The following is a 19,086-nucleotide window of genomic DNA, read 5'->3' as shown; positions in this document are numbered from 1 at the left end:
AGGATACTGATTTTTAGGAGGCAGCTGTCTAACTCTGAGATGGTGAATGGGAACATGGTTTTTAACAAACACCACATTAGATAACAGTCAAGCCAAAGGCTAATCATACCAATTACCATTATGTGTCAGACGTTGTAGAGAGCGATACATAAGACGCATTACCATTCTGATACGTCGCTCTCCCTCTTTCTTCTGAACCAGTTTCTGATTCAAACATATATGGCTGAATAAACTAATATTTCCATGAGTTTTAAAGGGTCATGAAACCCCCCTGTTTTAGCCTTGTCATTCACACCTCTGAGCTCGAAAATCTCTGTAAAAATGGGCGTGTAAAGCTCTGGAAAAGTGGGAGTGTAGGGGGGGGGGGAGAAGAGAGGAGAGTACAACCAATGAAACAGACCTACACCACACTCATTATACAGAATAATGAATATGAGCACGGAGAAAAATGACAACACACTCCCAAGCACAAGGGAGAAATGCGAAAACATTTAAAAGGTCTAATACTTTCATTATGTTTATAAGCACTACAGTCTCATGATAAACGACACGTAGTTTAACAGAGAAAGAATAAAGACATTCCCTAAATCTTTTGTTCATCAGAATAATCGTCTCATCGCGTTCAGATACACGTATCAGTGTCCAGTTTACACATATAATTCATTTGAAGAAGACTTGATAGAATATGTGCATACACCGTGCTGGTTCATGTTTGGTGCAGGAGAATGTGTGAAATATGTCTATAAAAACTTTAAACACGGATACTTTATTCTGTAGATGAGCTATAATCCACGTGGCTAGTGTTGTTAAACTCATCGCGGAGCTCCGCAATGAAACGCAGAAACGCAGAGCTCCACGTGTCCGAACGCAGAATGAACAGCACTTTTGTGACATTTGAATTCTCCGCTGTAATGCGATCTCATGCGAACATATTTTCCATTTGTGCTGGTAGATTACAGCAAAACAATCCACATGCACCCAAACTTCTGCTCTGGTCGCGTTGCAGGGAAACGCATTTTTGTTGTAGCACTGAGGAAACAAACAACTATACGACCCATGTCTCTGAATGACAAGAGACAGGGGCAAGAGAAGTGATACTTCCTCATGCATAATACCGCAATTATAATCTTATGCATACTACAGCGCAGTGATTAGATTGAATGTGCTTTTTCCTCATGAATAAATGCAGAAACTATTGACGTCAGCATGTTCGACCAGCCCATACTGGAGCCAATCAGCACTCCGGATCTTGCCGGTAGTACACGATGACGTCAGATTTTGTGACGTTGCTCCGACTTTGCTTTTCAAACCGGAAGAAAGAAATCGCTCTGAAAAATGCAAAAAATAACTAATTTCAAATTATAAATAAAATTAATGAGTACCTTTAGTGTTTTCAATGATGTGCAGCCTATACATATCTGTTCACAGCTCAAAAAAAAAAAAAAAAAAAAAAAAGTTCTGGGGTTTCATGACCCTTTAAGGGCTAAAATTGACTGCGGGGGGGGGGACTTTAAGAACTGCAATGAGAGTGTTAGTCAGATGACAAAAACAACCCAACCCAGAATATTTACCTCCCTTTTGACTAAGTGGAACTCAGTCAACAATATATTTGACTCACTTTTTTTAAAGACTTACGTTTGTGAAGAAGAAATGAACTGTGATTTCCTTTGACTTCAGTACAAGGGAAGAGTCATTTCCACCACCTCCGCAGGTTCCACTCACTTCCATTACATTAGGACTCGGGTCAAGATTAAGAGTCTGAATGCTGGCATTCTAAACAGCAAAAATAAAATAAGACTTGCAGAAGACGTGACAGTTTATTACAACAAATTTGCAGAAAAATCACAAAAAGCTGCATTCCTCTATACAGACCGTTTCATACATACCCCACTTATTTTGAAGCTAAACTGAAGGCCCATGTTTGCCAACAGACAGATTGTGACGTTGTCAGACTTGACGCTGTAGTTTCCAACAGTCGGTTTGGGGATAGGAGCAGTGGTCGGAGGAAGAGTCGGGGCTGTTGTAGCATTAGTGTGTGGCGCTTCGGTGGTAGAATTAGTTGTGTTGTGATGTGTAGTAGTTGGAGGTTGTGTGGTAGAATTTGTTGTGTTGTGATGTGTGGTAGTTGGAGGATGTGTGGTAGAATTTGTTGTGTTGTGATGTGTGGTAGTTGGAGGTTGTGTGGTAGAATTTGTTGTGTTGTGATGTGTGGTAGTTGGAGGTTGTGTGGTAGTTGGAGATTTTGTGGTAGTCGCATTGGCCGACGTAATACCTGGAGTTTCTGAAGTTACACCAGCATGAGTGGTAGCTGAAGAGGTGGTAGGAGGAGCTATAGTAGTCTGCATGACTGGGGGGAGTTTGCTTGTACTGGGCTCTGCTGTTTCAAGTAACGGTGATGTCACCTGATCATTAGCATGCACAATACCTGTGGAGGGTGAAGGTAGAATATTATAGATTAGTGCAATTATTTCCTCATACTCAATATCGTTGTGGGGTTTCCCCATGTGACACTGAGAATACACAAACCTGCCTTTTTATCTTTCCAAAATCAACTTATTCAATCAGCTTATTGTATAATAAATGCCATTAAATATATGAAGACAGTTACTTGGTTCATTAGTATACCAAAAATGAAAGACAATTTAAAGCACACCACAGCCTTTCAACCACCTCCATGCATAAGGAAATAAAAACAGCAATCCAAGCACATTCCAAAAGCTTCAACTTCCCGACTGACCAACTGGAAATGGAAGCTAACTAACACTCCAAAAGACTGAACTTTATCTGCTCGTCTACGAGCATTGACTTAGGGGTGAAATACACCAAACAGCTTTTTACCAGATTTTGGGCAGTCAGAGTTTTTCAAAAAAATAAAATAAAATCATGTCATGCAAGATGGGCTCAGATTACGATTTTTTTTTAGCTTCAAAACTATTATTCCATACGGTCAGAGGATATCAGACATGTTTGATATTTTGAGCCGATTTTAAAACATTGTCTTGATTTGTCAAGCATCTCTTAGCAACAAGAACGACCTGAAAGCCTGGTAGTGTGTAATCTTCAGTCATTGATGCCCAGTTTGTCTCTGTAATCATTTAAAAAGCTGGCAAGTGCATGATGCCTAGAGTTTTAAAATCTGTTCAGATTTTAAAAGTTGTGTAACATATTCCAGCTTTAAGATCACAGGCACTGGGTGACTGTCCCATCACACAGTTTGATGAAATCATTAACCTGGTGCTTTCAGCTGGTGCTTCACAAACAAACCCATCACATGATGATGAATGTGTGGCAGAGAAATACACTGAATAAGCACTTCAGGATCACATGCTTGTGAAGTTAAATATGTGGCAAATGAGAGAAATCTATGACGTTATTTCCTTATATTTTAGCTGAACACGGTTTAATGAACAAAGTAACCATTTAAAATCATTAAAATGAAGATTGTAAAATCATTGTAAAGTTTGTCTATAAACACAACATGCCAGTATGTCTCAACCCTTACGTTAAATGGAATCTGTTATGACCGAGATCATATTTATCTTATCATCAACACACTTCAGTTAATATAACAGCACATGACTGGTTTTATTACAGCGCTACCTAGATTGAATGAACCCGGCTGTGTCTGAAAACCGAGTGAATTTCCAACCTATATAATACAATTTCTGGACATTAAAAATTTAAATGTTGCGTCCTAGGATGCCCATTATTGCTGTCTATGTAGACAGCGACTAGGTTGAGACAAACACAGGAGTTTTTTTTACCGCTCAGTGCTCACAATTCTACCAATTATAAAACGTTACCTAAATATATTTAGCTGTTTGTTGTTTTAATCTAAATTCGCTAACAATATAGCAGGCAAACAACAGAAGTTGCATGATAACGCTCAGCGTATCTATTAAAAACGAATGTATGTAATTTTATTAGTTACTCTGGCTTGTTTTAAACACATTTATACAGTCAAAGACTGTGAAATATGTATCCCACAAGCTGACAGCAATTCTGATTATCTAACGCGCTTCAACTGGCGTAGGTAAGAATTCATGCTAATGCTAATGCTAATGGCTCTTGAGCTCCTGTGGGCCTGCGTAAACCTCCCAAAAATAAACTTCAATATCTGCTTTTGTAATGTGACACCGTCTGAAATAAAGCATTCAACAACATAGTCGTACGTACCACTCAGCAGAATAAAGAGCAGGGTCACACAACCGCGGACAGCCATTGCGACGGGTGGATGATTCCTCAGAGAAGACAGACAGTAAACGATGCCCGGACCGAGTGTGACCCGGTTCAGCAGCGCTGTAAGCTCAACCTCAAACCTGCGCTCATATAAGTCATATGACAGGACTGCACTCTCCTCCTCCTGCACATGTGCCTTACGTCGAGCTTACGAACACTAGTAATTTGCCAAACCTGTGTGTAATTAATAAATCAGACACAGAAACGTTTTATTCGTGTGTATCAGAGCGCAATTAATAAGACTGTGGGTCTAGTAAACAGTAACAGTTTTTGTGCTGTGTGAAAGTCGAAGGTTTTAATGTTATGTTCTGATCACACAAAACTATTCATATAAATATTTTTTACAGATATTATATTATTATAAATATAAATATTATGATAGTCATTTTGTTATTAATACCAAAAAATATTCATGCAAGTGTTGATTTCTTCTTAACACCTCAGGTTTAAAGGAGCACATTTTAACCTATTTTAGAGTTTTTTTCTCAAGTTGACATTTAACCTATAAAATTCTTGCTTTATTAGCTTTCATATTTGTGAAAATTTTATTTTAGTAAAGTCCTCAAGCCACATGCCAAATGCAATAGGGTTAGTTGTCACATTTTTTTTTTTTTTTCTACTTCTGCAGTGATTATTTTATGATTAGGGTTTTTTTTTTGATCATCAGTTCCTGTATTGGCACATATCTTAGCCCTTGTATTAGGTTCGAAATCTGGGTAGCCTGCGATCCTTATGGTTGAGGTCAAATTTACCCTAACTGGATTCAATACAATTCACCAAAATTCACACTGCAAACAAAACAAAACAAAACAAAAAACTCTAGTAAAAACAGCAAACCTCTAACACTGATACCTCTCACCATTACATAGCCTAAATAAAAATAAATAAACATGAGAACATATGATTAACAGTTTTCATAAACTGTGAATATTATAAACAGTTTTGTAACTATTTTTCTGTATTGTATTTTAATCATTTCAGACAACTCAAAAATCAAAAGTTAACTAAACAAATGTTGACAATTTTTGAAAATTATACAGTATATTGTACATCTAAATTAAAACAGTAAAACTAAATTAAAAACATTTTGAATCACAAAGCGACTCATAAGGCAGTTTACATACATAATCAAACCATAACAGAAATTGTTATTAATGAATTGTATCAAATTACTTAAAACACATTTGACATCTTGCCCCCATGTTTGTCAAACTGCCCTGACTTGACATTTCTGGACAATATTCTTTAAACTTTTCAGTAAAAATAAACCTTCATTATACAGTTGACCACAAAAAAATACAGTGATATTGAAATTTTAGCTTTAAGCATATAATTTACAAACATTATTGTAATCCAAGGCAGTCTTGAATGAAATATTACAAGTGTTTTTGAGAGTTTTGGGACTAGACTGCGCATTATGTGTTGGCGCCCCCTAATGGAGGATCGAAAACGTCAGGCCTCGCGCTTAACCAACAGCAGCTGCGCACAGCAACGGTCGAAAGTACTTCCGGCGGGTCAGCGTCGCCTCTTAGAAAAGTTACTATTTACCCGCAGACTTTTCCTCAAACCGAAAATATCAGCCTATCGCCCGAGCGGGAAGACAGCGTTCAGCAGAATGCTTTAACGCAAACAGCCCTCGGCAAAAGCAGTTTGTATTCTAACGGACTTTGTGCAGCGCACCGGAGTGTGTGCTCGAGCGAGAGGAAGCAGTATTCAACCATCTTTCCTCTGTTGGCAATAACAAGAGCAGAGAAGGGTCCAAGTGGGGCTGCACTTCTCATTTTATCCTCTTTTTCTCCTTATTCACACACGGAGCCTCGAGGTTTTACTTTCCCCGACCGAGACCGAGGAATATAAAGCGTCCACACCCGGGATCGTAGCATTAGTAGATTAGCGATTTGATTTAGTATTTCTTTTTTCATGTTTCCAACAGGTTTACCTTCCCCTAATCCCCCACCGCCAGCCCAAGAGCCCAAACCGGCAGCTTCTGATGTTCACAACGACAGTAGCCTAACGTCTTCTAAGAAGAGGAAAATTAACAGTTCCGAGAAGGAAGACATTGATTCAATATCTTCGTCTCCTAAAGCCATTTGTAATTCCTCCTCCACAACGTCCTGCTCTTCCAGTTCACAGCAGCAGCAGCACATCCAGAAGAAGTTGAGGTTCGAGGACCCGCTGGATTTGATCGGACTGGATGTGAAGATGGCCGAGGAGTCGTGTAACCCTGCCGAGTCGTGTTCAAAGGCGAGAAATGTGTTCCTGGCTGGAGGCGTTGGGCATCATGCGAACGGACTAACGAAGTCTGTGGGCTCCGCCACCTTCTCCAACAGTAAACCCGGTGCTGCGAAGAAACTTGTTATCAAAAACTTTAAAGGTAGGCGAAGAATTGCTGGTCCCCCTCGTCTTCTTTGAAAGCAGGCTGTGTTTGTTGCAGGCTGTCTCAAACTTAACAAGCTTTGACCAAACGCACCTGTGTTGTCGAGAAATGATGCCAAGTACAGCCACAACTAATACAATAGTAAACAACTTAAATAATTACCTTATAAAAGAAAGTGCTGTGCTACTGACATGACTGAGGCCAGCTTTTACTACGCACTCACATAGACGTTCAGAATCTGACTGCTTGTTTCTTTTGCATCTTAACTGTTTGTACACATCCTTTTTTCTGTTATATTGTAATGTTAATTTTTCATATGTGTGTGTGTGTGTATATATATATATAATGGAAGTAACACCAACTTCATGTTTCTGCTTTTAAACCCTTAAATTAACAACTGTAATAACTTTTTTCTTCAAACTGAAGGATGTCAAAAATATTTTCAGTTGTATTCAACATTGCCAATCAACATTCTTTACATTCAACGTCTCCGTAGCCTTAATTTTGAAACTCATCAATAATCATGTTGTATATTTTAAATCATTTATGAAAGTTAATTATTGATGTAATATTGTTAAAATAAACAATTGTATGCAACAGTATACAACTAATACAGTGGTAAACAACTTATTTTATTCAAGGAAATGTTGCTGTCATGAATAAGACCAGATTTTTATCTGTGCGCTCATAGCCTTTATGTAATTTGCATTTGTTTATAGAGGCACATCACTTGTGTAAACAAAATCAAAACCTACCCTTAATTGAAACGCTTACCCGATTTTTGTTTCTTATGCAATCTAAGTGTTTGTACACATCCTTTTCTTTTGTTATACTTTATTAGAAAAGCCCAAATTACCGGAGAATTACACAAATGAGACCTGGCAGAAGCTGAAGGAGGCAGTAGAGGCCATACAGAACAGCACTTCAATTAAGTACAATTTAGAGGAGCTTTATCAGGTAGGCTATGTGTTTTATGTATTTGTTTAATCATTTAGTAATATTATATATTGAATCTAATGTTATTTATTCCCTTTTATCTTTCCAGGCTGTTGAAAACCTGTGCTCCCATAAGATATCTGCCAAGCTCTATAAACAGCTCAGAGTGGTCTGTGAAGACCATATCAAGGCACAGATTGACCAGTTCAGAGAATATCCTTTTCCTTGCTATACATTTATATTCAGTTTCTTGCTGTATATGTTGAGAGACTGAAAGTAAAAAGCATTAACCAAGACTCAACATTTTTTTTTTTTTTTTTTTTTTTTTTTTGTAGCATAACAATGGCCCCACCACAAAATTGATACGTTTATTATTAGAAATGCATTATTGTACACTGCCCTTAAAGGTGCAATATGTAAGAATTTTGCAGTAAAATATCCAAAAGTGAAGTTGTTCACTTGAGTACTTACAATATCCCAAACTATTTGTAAATCGTGAGAAAATTGCAATTTTAACCAAGGCGTGTGAGGAGTTGCCTGTCAATTGCGTCATACCCACGTTACCCTCGGTCTGCCTCGGTTTCCGGTTTTATTTTGTAAAAACCACGGAAACACCAAAGACGCTTTATAAAAAATCATATGTTTTAATAGACAAGGGAACAACTGTTTGGTTACGTTTATAGACAGAAAACTAATTATTGTTATATAGCTGAACATGTTTAGGCTTACTGTTATTTTTTGCGAGCACCATGCTTTAACATAGCATAATCAGATGCAGCTTAATTTTTAGTAACAGTAATACAGAATTTTCTCCATCATACAATGAGTTTTAAAATTAATTACATGCCATTTATCAACACGAGCCATACAGCATTTAATATGATATTCTAAAATCGATCTAGCTTACTGCAGTGTCTCAAACAAGTGTCTCGCAGCAGCCGCCGAGCGAACGCTCAGAGTAACGTTAAAACATAATTTTCAACACACTCAAATGTATCTAATGATAAACAGAACTGTGTTACCTCATACTCATGACTGGAAAAGCGGAAGCGGCACCGGCGACTGCGGCATAATAAAAGTTCCTCAGCTCGCGAGACGTGTGTTGCGCAATCACTCCAGCGGCCTCGTTCAGCTCCCACAACACTCGGTCCTGCTCTGCTTCATACTACAGTAACATTGATAATCGCATCCATGAACATGATTTCTTCCTGAGTCCTATCCCGATTGTTTCCACCGTCTGTTGAGGTGAAGACCACATGTCCCAAGATTCCGCGCTCAAACTTGCCATCATCAAGCTACGCCTTTGTTTTGAATGGGCCTCTGGCGGACAAAATTTTTACATATTGCACCTTTAAGTTGGGGTCAGTAATATTTTTTTAAATGTTTTTGAAAGAAGTCTCTTATGTTCACCAAGACTGCATTTATTTGATCAAAAATACAGTATAAAGAATAATTTTGTGAAATATTATTACAATTTAAAATATAAAAACTTTTAAACAATAGCTGAAAGTTTGGCATAACCTCCATCAACACTTCTGCTAAAAAACTATGGCATATGGTGCAAATGATGAACTAAAAATATGAGGAAACATTTTAAGAAAATTATGAGATGAGGTCAGTCACTGGTAATTAATTAGGACTTTCTCGTTATAGACTGCTAATCATAATTGTGGTATAAAGCCATTTAACTTAACTCTTATCCTACGGATGCCCTAGACAGTGTTCTGTTCCTCAAGAAAATAGACAAATGCTGGCAAGATCACTGCAGACAAATGGTTAGTAAAGTATACTCTACTCACTACATTTATTTTGAATAAGTTGAAAATTGTTGTTTTTATTAAATGCTACTATGTTTAGTTGTTTACCTCTTTGCAAAAATGCTTTTTATACAAAACATTGTTTGTCTTTTCTTGTAGATCATGATTAGGAGTATATTTTTGTTTTTGGATCGCACATATGTTTTACAAAATTCAATGCTGCCATCAATCTGGTAAGTGTCCACTCTTGCCGAAAGATATTGAATTTGTAACGCTGACAGTGTCACCCTTGCTGTCTTTATTTACTACCATTGCTTTGTTGCTCCTGCCTCTGTTGATTTAAATATACACTTGTTTCATCTTCAGGGACATGGGCTTGGAGTTGTTTCGTTTCTATATCATCAGCGACCTGAAGGTGCAGAGTAAGACAATCGATGGGATTCTGCTTCTTATTGAGAGAGAGCGGAGTGGAGAGGCTGTAGACCGCAGTCTCCTCAGGAGTCTTCTGAGCATGCTCTCAGATCTGCAGGTTAGGTCACCTGCTTTCTCATTTGTGCTTGAATGAATTTTTCAGGGTTTATGTTGTATATATGGCATAATGTTGAAAAATACTAATTTTTAATACTATTAATAGTGATTTTGACTTGCCCTTCAATTTTTTTTAAAGTGCAAAAAACGGCCGTGTATCCGTATGTATCCCGATACAGAGGCCACGATATGGGTCTGCACTAAATTTTACCTCATCAGAATTTAATATAGCAGCTGTTTATTAAACACTGCATATTATAGGGCCATTGCTAACTATAGGCAGAGCAGGCAGTTGCCCTCTGCATTATGAAGGGCCTCTGTAGCACTGTATAACAATATAGGTAATGGGCTGGCATAAATTTCATGTTAACATTGGGCACTCCCCACCAGGTGCATTATTCTAATTGTTTTCTTCTTGTTTTTTAAGCGCATTAATAATAATAATGTACTCATCCTAATATATTAAAATCATCTTTACATTGCTGGTAGGTTATCATTGCACAAATTAACACACTCTACATTTAAGAAAAATAATTTGAAAAATTAGAAGCGTTCTAAACTAATGCGCTTTCTTCACTGTAGCTCACGCACACACATTCATTATTTCCGTATTGCTCAAGTGTGAATCTCTGATTAAAGAGTTGCGTCTCTTGATATCAGGCAACCCCAGTTACGTTCCTCTGCGGATCAGATTAAAACTTGTTCTAGTCCATGTATTATATTCTATTAATTAATTTCAGCACATGTCCACTCCGTTTCAAATGCTGTTCTTTTATTCAAATTAAGCGCAGTTCACTGCTGTATCGATATCGACAAGTAGTATGTGACGATACATAGTTGTATCGTTGTATCGAACACAGCCCTATCAGCAAGGAATTTACTTATTGTATTTCTTGCTGCCTGCTCAATTTCAATGTCATAACCAATATAAAGTCATTAAACCCAATAACTCTCACATGACAGGCAAGAACAAAATAAAAGTATTTTGTACAGTCTGGTTAGTTTAGCAATGTATTTTTATATTTGTATTTATATTAGATGTTAACATTTGCTTTCTTAATTTGAGAATTTTTTTTTTTTTTTTTTAAACATTTGCTTAAACATTAGTATATGATGCAAAACATGAATAATTATGAATATTAATACACATTTTTAGGGACATATTAATGTAAGTGTTCGTAATTCACATTTTTGCTTTTAAACACTCTATATACATGGTTCCATTTATCTCCATGGTAATGTCCTTACTGTAACAACTTTTATTTTCTTAAACTGAGGGATGGGTCAAAATATTATCAGTATTAATCAACATTATGCCACATGCTGATTTTTATTTTTTATTCATTTTTGTTATTTTTTTTTTTAAACTCAGCATTGATCATGTAGCATATTTTAAAGCATTAATGAAAGTTATTTTATTATATTAATTTACTTTAAAAAAAAAAATAGGATTGCTGTTTACTTTAATACTACAGGCCAGGGTTATTTAGATTTTCTGTAAGTGAATCAAAACCATGGCAAATCTTGTACAGCTCTTGTGAGATTTTGTCTTGTGGCCAAACCTGTTAGTACTGTTGTAATCACACCTTTGCTCCTTTTATGACAGATTTATCAGGATTCATTTGAGCAACGCTTTTTGGAGGAGACAAATCGACTGTATGCTGCAGAGGGCCAGAGGCTCATGCAGGAAAGAGAGGTTCGTCTCCCCCCCCCAATTGTTGTATCATGAATTCTGTGAAAGTATTTTTTTTGGAATGTCTCATTACCTGGAAGTCAGTTTAAACTGATACTTTCCTGCTGACTGGATTTGTAATTATTATTTTTAAATGATGCACTTGCCCTTAATAGTTTCAAAATGACTTGCGCCCCTACTTCGTTAGGCTGTTATGTTTTTTTTTTCTGTGGAACACAAACAAAAATGAAAGAATCTTTTCCATACAGTCACAGTTCATTGTGACCACAGGCTGTTAAAGTTCCAAAAAAAGACAAATAAAGTAAAGTATTCCGTTAGATTTGTTCTAGTCTCCTGTGGCCATATGTCTTTGAGAAGATCACCAGTGAATAAGTCATACAGACCACTTTTCTGCTGCTTTTGTCTCTAGGAACTGTGATTGTAAAAAGATCTAAATGAAGATGTTTCACAATATTGATAAACATTTATTATTTATATTTTTGTGAACTATACTTTTAATTAGATTTATCCCCTAAAATTTTTGTTTCAGGTGCCAGAGTATCTCCATCATGTCAACAAACGTCTGGAAGAGGAGGCAGACAGAGTCATTACATACTTAGACCAGAGCACACAGTAAATATGCAGAGAATATAACTAATAAAAGTCCTTAAGCTGGCAAAACAATATGTGAATGTTTATTATCTTTATTTTTAGAAAACCCCTCATTGCCACAGTGGAAAAGCAACTGCTTGGAGAACACCTCACTGCAATACTTCAGAAAGGTATCACACTCATAGAATAATTGACATTGTTTTTCTTGTTTAAAATTAGAAGTGATTTACATTAAGTGATTGTTTTCTTGGCAAACTCTAGGTTTAAATAACCTGTTGGATGAGAACCGTATTCTGGATCTGTCTCTGCTGTATCAGCTCTTCAGTCGTGTGAGAGGCGGTGTCCAGGTTCTGCTGCAACATTGGATTGAGTACATCAAGGTGTGCAAGGGACACTGCTAGATGACATAACACATCTGGATATTATGTGCACATTCAGGTTCACAAGTCATGTTTTTTATGTCTCAGGCCTTTGGAAGCACAATTGTCATCAACCCAGAGAAAGACAAGACGATGGTTCAGGAGCTTCTGGATTTCAAGGATAAAGTCGATCACATTATCGATGTATGTTTCATGAAGAATGAGAAGTTTGTAAATGGCATGAAGGAGGCCTTCGAGACCTTTATCAACAAACGGCCGAACAAACCTGCAGAGCTCATAGGTCAGTTCACAAATGTTGTTTTCCCACCAATCATTAGCTATGTTTCCAACTTTTGCACAAAATTTGAGTATTGAACATTTGTGAATAAAGCAGCATTTCCATCCCATGTTTTTCTGGGAAATTGCTGTATCTGTAATACAAATGGAAGTTGGAGAAGCCACTATGGCTCTTTTTTTTCCAACATCATAAATGACTTGTGCCTCAGAGCACACAGATGAAACGCAATAAACACTGTGATGTTATCTTGCGTTTGGATACCTGGTGTTTGGGAATGCAATCGTGCGAGACACTCCTGGGAGGGAATTAAACCAAATCATTCTGATGACAGACTTTGGTTCAGGCATTTCAGAATGATCAAACCAACATTTGAGATGCTGTGCAGTGAAATTGAACCGCTGCTTAGTTCAGTTATCCAATCACATTTATTGAGGCAAAGTAATTTAAGCAAGGTCATCATTAGAGTAAAGAGTTTTGAGGTGCGTGCAGATCATGCGCAAAACACATCCAGCAGACACGTGGAAAAAATGAAGCAAGCGCGCTGTAGTTACGTATTACGCTGTCTGCTCTCTAATCGCTCTTGCGTATGTGCTGATGTCATAAACCGATTGGTCAGCGCAGCGCTGCTTCAAGTCAAACACACCTAATGACTTCAAGCCATGCAATGGATTGGGTTGGCTAACCAAAACTTAATTAACCAAGGGTCAGAAAAGACAAAAGTAATTTTACTGAACATTAGAACTACTTGCTTGCGTGAACGCCGCAATAAAAATACGTAAATTAAACGAGTAATAAGATCCTAGTGGATGATTGATGATCTTCCAGTGCTTTTTCAGCTGTGCGCACCTTTTCTATGGCCCATGGTAAATCAAGACCTGTCAGTCTGAGCAATCAAACCAATCCAAGCACACTCCAGCTGTCCGATTGGTCTCTACACATCGTCCCTACCCACTATACCCGAGATCCAGTTTCCAGTGGTTGGACTTTCAAATGATGTTGGAAAACACGTGACTACGACGTGATCGGAATAAGGAAGTCCTATAGCTTTAGGCAAGCAGCATGTCATGTCACTCAGTGATCTGATTGCAATGTTGTGTTTGGGCTTGTTCGAGACCACCTGCCCTATATAAAGATGCAATCTACTATGATTTACTAATGTTTCCCGAAGTTACAAACAAAAAACTGCCGCAAAATCTATATACGTGGCATGTATTGGCGGCTCTTTTTCATACAAATACTTAGTGTAGTTTGGTCTCTAACTGAAACCAATATGCCTGTTGTATTCTGCTACCTTTTTAACATTATAAAACTAGTATATCTGTTATGTACGGTGATTTTACAGATCACATTTTCATGTAAAGCAGTTATTTTTTCAGGCGATTGAAAATAGAGCACTTCTAATATGTCCACAAATTTAAAAGCACTTGTTTAGCGATGGTCATATTCCCTGTATTCACTGTAAAGCCAAGCTTCTAAGCTTTAAAACAAAACCTATTTTGTGTTGGTTAAGTAACGTTATGACTTGGTAGCGCCTTTGGATTTAAGAGGCTGGTTAACGATTAATTGATCGTAAATTTAAACAACGATCGATTGTGCAAATTTATGTACTTTGACATACCTAGCCTCAACTGAGTGCATTTGTTGTTGTTGTTGTTGTTGTTGTTGTTGTTGTTGTTGTTGTTGTTGTTTTGTTTTGTTTTGTTTTTTTATGCACATTTTTAGAATTTGTGCGTCTTGGTATTTCCATCCAGCATTTTTTTTACAATATCCAAAAATGCACATAATAGTAGGTAGATGGAAACATAGCTATTGAGGGTTTTTATTTGATTGAGAGCTTGCAAATTAATATTCACTAATGATGAGATTTTATGTTCCTCAGCAAAATATGTGGATTCAAAGCTTCGTGCTGGGAACAAAGAAGCAACTGATGAGGAACTCGAGAAAATGTTGGACAAGATAATGATCATATTCAGGTTCATTTACGGTAATACATTTAAACTTAATGCTCTATTCCAAAGGCCTAGAGAGTTTTCAATTATTAAACAACTGTCTAAGCTTCATAGACTTTATCATTTTTCTCTTTTAGGGAAAGATGTTTTTGAGGCCTTCTACAAGAAAGACTTAGCGAAGAGGTTACTGGTGGGAAAGAGTGCCTCTGTAGATGCAGAGAAATCAATGCTGTCAAAACTGAAGCATGGTAAATTACATTTCTCTTTTCATGTTTGATTCTTAAACCATCCCATCATTATCACAGGTGTTTCAACTGACTGAATTGTCAATTGTTTTTCTTGTAGAATGTGGAGCTGCATTTACTAGTAAACTGGAAGGAATGTTCAAAGACATGGAGCTGTCAAAAGATATTATGGTGCAGTTCAAACAAGTAATAATAATATCTTTTATTTTTTTTTCTTTTATTTATGTTCTCTTTTTGTGCCTAGTCACATCTTACAAATATCTCTTTTTGATTCTGCACCTCAGCACATGCAATGCCAAAATATTCCCGGGAACATTGAGCTGACAGTTAACATCCTCACCATGGGTTATTGGCCAACATACGTCCCTATGGAAGTGCATCTGCCTCCAGAGGTCTGTTCTGATCAATATTGAGAAATGGGAGCTTTTGTTAGCTTCTAATCAATTACATTATAATTAATAAATTATCTTTTTTTTTTTTAATACCCTTCACTCTCCAGATGGTGAAATTGCAGGAGATTTTCAAAACGTTTTACCTTGGCAAACACAGCGGACGGAAACTACAGTGGCAGTCGACGTTAGGACATTGTGTTTTAAAGGCAGAATTTAAAGAGGTAATGTGCATTTTATTTTGAAAATAGCAACTGGGCATGATTACCAGACTATTGGTAGCTTATTGTAATGTATAAAACAAGTTTAATTAATTGAAAATGACCATTTCTAAAGGCTTCTCAGAAATATTACTGGCTGTAAGAAAACCATTTTTTTTCTTTTTCACAGGGCAAAAAAGAGCTGCAGGTGTCTCTGTTTCAGACATTAGTTCTGCTTATGTTTAATGAAGGGGAGGAGTTCTCTCTGGAGGACATTAAACTGGCTACAGGCATTGGTATGGATAATTGTGACAAACAAACTTTGTCTTGTGATTTGTCTTGTAAAATTTGTTGCAATTTATCCCATTCCATTTAATGCTAATCTTTAAGTTAAATCTCACAGCCTTTTACAAACTTTCAAAGTGTTTAACAAATTTGACAAAAGATCCTTAGATAAATGAAAATACACAAACATTTGCAGAGGACAGTGAGCTGAGGCGGACTCTGCAGTCACTGGCCTGTGGGAAGGCGCGTGTTCTTACCAAAATCCCAAAGAGTAAAGATGTAGAAGATGGAGACAAGTTTTCATGTAATGATGACTTCAAACACAAACTCTTCAGGATTAAAATCAACCAGATCCAGATGAAAGAAACGGTATTGTCCGGCACACCTGTCATTTTGATTGCTGTTGTGCTGTTGCCCTCTTGGTCTCATCCTTGTTTGCTGTCCCTCATAGGTGGAGGAACAAGCCAGCACTACAGAGAGAGTATTCCAGGATCGTCAGTACCAAATCGATGCTGCCATTGTTCGAATCATGAAGATGAGGAAAACTCTCAGCCATAACCTTCTGGTATCTGAAGTATATAACCAACTTAAATTCCCAGTCAAGGTGAGGTCACAGAAATGTTTTGCTTGCACAGTTAGTCAAGAAGTTTTACTTCTGTTTGTGATGACACTTAGTAATGCATAGGCTATAAATACCGGATACCAAGTCGTATACACAATGCAAATAAGATGTGCAATGTAGACCGCTTCATGCATTATAATAAGGGTATTTACAATCACATGTTGCACATTATCTGTCAAAGTTTTTTTTTTTTTCTTTCTTTCTGTTAAGAGGGGCAAGTATGTATTAAAGATTTATATAAGTATGTATAAAAGATCCCCCCCCACAAAAAAAGAAAAGAAATTAATATTCAGGAAGGATCCATTAATTTGATTAAAAGTGACAGTAAAGACTTAGGCCTGGTTTCATAGACAGGGTTTAGATTAAGCCAGGATTAGGCCTTAGTTCAATTAAGACATTTAAGTAGCTTTTATAAACATGCCAAAAAAAAAAAGAAAACATTTCTGATGTGCATCTTTAGACAAAACAATGACTGACATTTTAAGACATGTCAGTGCAAGTTGCTTTCAGTTGAAACAGCTCAAACATGCATTTTAGTCTAGGACTAGCTTAAGCCTTGTCTGTGAAACTGGGGGTTAGTGTTTAAAAGACTTGTATTTAAAATAAATTATGTTCTTTTAAACTGTCTATTTATCAAAGAATCCTGAGGGGGAGGGGGAGGGGGGAAGGTTTCCACAAGCAGCAAAAACTGTTTTCAACATTGATAATACTAAAAAATAATTCTTGAGCAGCAAATCAGCATATTAGAATGTTTTCTGAAGGATCATGTGACACTGAAGACAGTAGTAATGATGCTGAAAATTCAGCTTTGACATCACAAAAAAAATATTAAAATAGAAAAGTTATTTTAAATGGTAATATTTCACAATATTCCTGTTTTTACTGTATTTTTGATCAAATAGTTGCAGCCTTGAATAGTTGTGTATAAAAACGCAATCACAGGAACACAGCTTTATACAGGAACACAGCTTTTAGCTTGTTGTGGAATTTGTAGCCTACATAATGAATATGACATAATAATGACACAGTTTGAATGTGAATTCTATTTAGCACAAATAATCATAATTATAGTCAAGGGAAATAATTAACAGTTATGATTTGTTATAATCATTTAGATAGCACTTATATTGTTGACAGATAAATCTTTTTTTTTTTTTTCATCTCAAGATTTAATGTAATATAAAAATACGAATGATGTTCGTATTGTCACTAAAACTGGAAATTAGCCCAAGACTCACTGTACTCACAGTATAAATCATATGCCACTGCCACTAAATTTTGCTTCATATTTTTGCAGCCTGCTGATCTGAAGAAGAGGATAGAGTCACTTATTGACAGGGACTACATGGAAAGGGATAAGGAGAATCCCAATCAATACAACTATGTGGCTTAGAGAGAGAGAGCGAGAGAATAAGAGGGGAAGATGAGGGATGGTAGAAATGACAGGAGGAAGATGTTCTCAGTGACGTTGTTTACTTCCCTTAGCACATGGAACCCCTTATTCCAGTTTTTGTTCACGTTACCATCTTCACCACAGTGACCAACAACTGAATCAGTTTTCTCTTCATGGCTTTGACAGGGTAGGGTGTGTTTTATTTCCCTCAGAATGGAATGTCCAAACAAAACAAAAAATAATTTTGTTACAATGCTTCAAAGATTTGGACTAACCTGAGCTTAAAAAGAAAAGTTATTTATTTTCAGACTCTGTTCCATGGCTGTTTGTCTTTTTTTTTTTTTTTTTTTTTTCTCTCTTTCTTCTTTTTTTCATTGTTAACCCACAAAAATATTATAACATTACCTGTGCAAAGAAAAACAGAACCAGATTGACTGAATTTGACTCATTTGTTCAGACAGTGTTTGTATTGGGTAGCAGTGTATGAACATTGAAAACATTTTCTCTTTGCCAATGTTTGATAAATTTGTACAATGAAAAGAAGGTTCAGCTGATTGGTCACAAGCGATTTATGTTCTGTGAATGTGATTTATTGATCAATAGAACAATTGAGGCTGATTGGAAATTTCACAGTATGTGCCAAGATTAGATAAATCAAGCACTTGTTTTGTTTGTAGGACTGTTAACGCTGCTAAACACTAACTTGTACATCTTCTTTTTTTTCCCCCCTGCTTACACCTCACATTTCCTCCTCTTGTTTATTTTGTATATACATTTTACACACAACTTTGATGTTTGACACTCTCAACTACATTGCAACTGCATTTTTTTTTTCTTTGGAAACTCAGAACAAGCACAGCAGCATCATTTTATCATCATAGTGTTTCCAAGTTTATATATCCCTTAAGTTCTGAATTAGGCCTATTTACTGAGAAGCTCCTCTGTGTGGCATCACTGGATCTGTCTGTGGAAGTTTTGGCAGTGGTGTTTTGAGAAGTCATACTAAAGTGGACAGTTGTCCAGTGTCTGGAAAAGTATGCTTGTTTTTATTGCCTCAGAATAAACAACTGTATGTGTTTCCATGATCTTGTCCCTCTGATCAGTGATTGTGATATTTCCTGGATGATGAATACTTACTTCTAAATAACACGGATAAATGAACCGAAGAAGCATCGGACGTCATAAATTGGCAGTCTTTTATTATTTTCATTAAAAATACATTGAA

General features: G+C 36.7%; 2 protein-coding genes across 6 annotated transcripts in view; one reads left to right on the top strand and one right to left on the bottom strand.

Annotated features, from left to right (window-relative positions):
* The window catches only part of lamp2 (lysosomal-associated membrane protein 2), an 11,488-nt gene extending 7,095 nt beyond the window's left edge, over positions 1–4,393 (bottom strand). For all 4 annotated transcript variants that reach the window (XR_007924893.1, XM_051860413.1, XM_051860414.1 and 1 more), the window contains exons 1-3: positions 4,177–4,393; positions 1,887–2,425; positions 1,636–1,773 (exon numbers count right to left, since the gene is read on the bottom strand). Coding sequence is in view for 3 of the 4 variants with exons in the window: in XM_051860413.1 (XP_051716373.1) it covers positions 1,636–1,773; positions 1,887–2,425; positions 4,177–4,222 (723 nt within the window). In the remaining variant the exon portion in view is untranslated. The remainder of the gene's footprint in view (positions 1–1,635; positions 1,774–1,886; positions 2,426–4,176) is intronic.
* A 1,234-nt stretch (positions 4,394–5,627) lies between these two features.
* Positions 5,628–18,946, top strand: cul4b (cullin 4B). 2 transcript variants are annotated; one of them, XM_051860409.1, is made up of 20 exons: positions 5,628–6,613; positions 7,458–7,573; positions 7,662–7,765; positions 9,258–9,327; positions 9,469–9,542; positions 9,676–9,838; positions 11,444–11,533; positions 12,060–12,142; positions 12,224–12,291; positions 12,383–12,501; positions 12,589–12,781; positions 14,658–14,762; positions 14,865–14,975; positions 15,073–15,143; positions 15,257–15,364; positions 15,472–15,585; positions 15,752–15,857; positions 16,043–16,215; positions 16,298–16,450; positions 17,766–18,946. In XM_051860409.1, exons 1-20 carry the CDS (start codon positions 6,160–6,162, stop codon positions 17,859–17,861), a joined length of 2,571 nt encoding a protein of 856 aa, XP_051716369.1. In that variant the 5' UTR covers positions 5,628–6,159; the 3' UTR covers positions 17,862–18,946. The 2 variants fall into 2 exon arrangements, with proteins under 2 accessions (XP_051716369.1, XP_051716368.1); XM_051860408.1 differs by having other exon boundaries at positions 5,630–6,613; positions 15,073–15,158.
* The last annotated feature ends 140 nt before the right edge of the window (positions 18,947–19,086 follow it).

The sequence above is a fragment of the Ctenopharyngodon idella genome, chromosome 14, assembly GCF_019924925.1.
Source record: "Ctenopharyngodon idella isolate HZGC_01 chromosome 14, HZGC01, whole genome shotgun sequence".
In the NCBI taxonomy this organism is placed as follows: Eukaryota; Metazoa; Chordata; class Actinopteri; order Cypriniformes; family Xenocyprididae; genus Ctenopharyngodon; species Ctenopharyngodon idella.
The sequence above is the reverse complement of the archived record's forward strand: the minus strand, read 5'-3'. Positions and strand labels throughout refer to the sequence as shown.

Bases quoted from the DNA above. Each gene is read 5' to 3' on its own strand.
- cul4b (XM_051860408.1), top strand. From the start codon at position 6,160: ATGTTTCCAACAGGTTTACCTTCCCCTAATCCCCCACCGCCAGCCCAA. The intron at 12,502-12,588 runs GTGTGCAAGGGA...TTTATGTCTCAG, and splicing joins ATTGGATTGAGTACATCAAG to GCCTTTGGAAGCACAATTGT. The intron at 12,782-14,657 runs GTCAGTTCACAA...TATGTTCCTCAG, and splicing joins CAAACCTGCAGAGCTCATAG to CAAAATATGTGGATTCAAAG.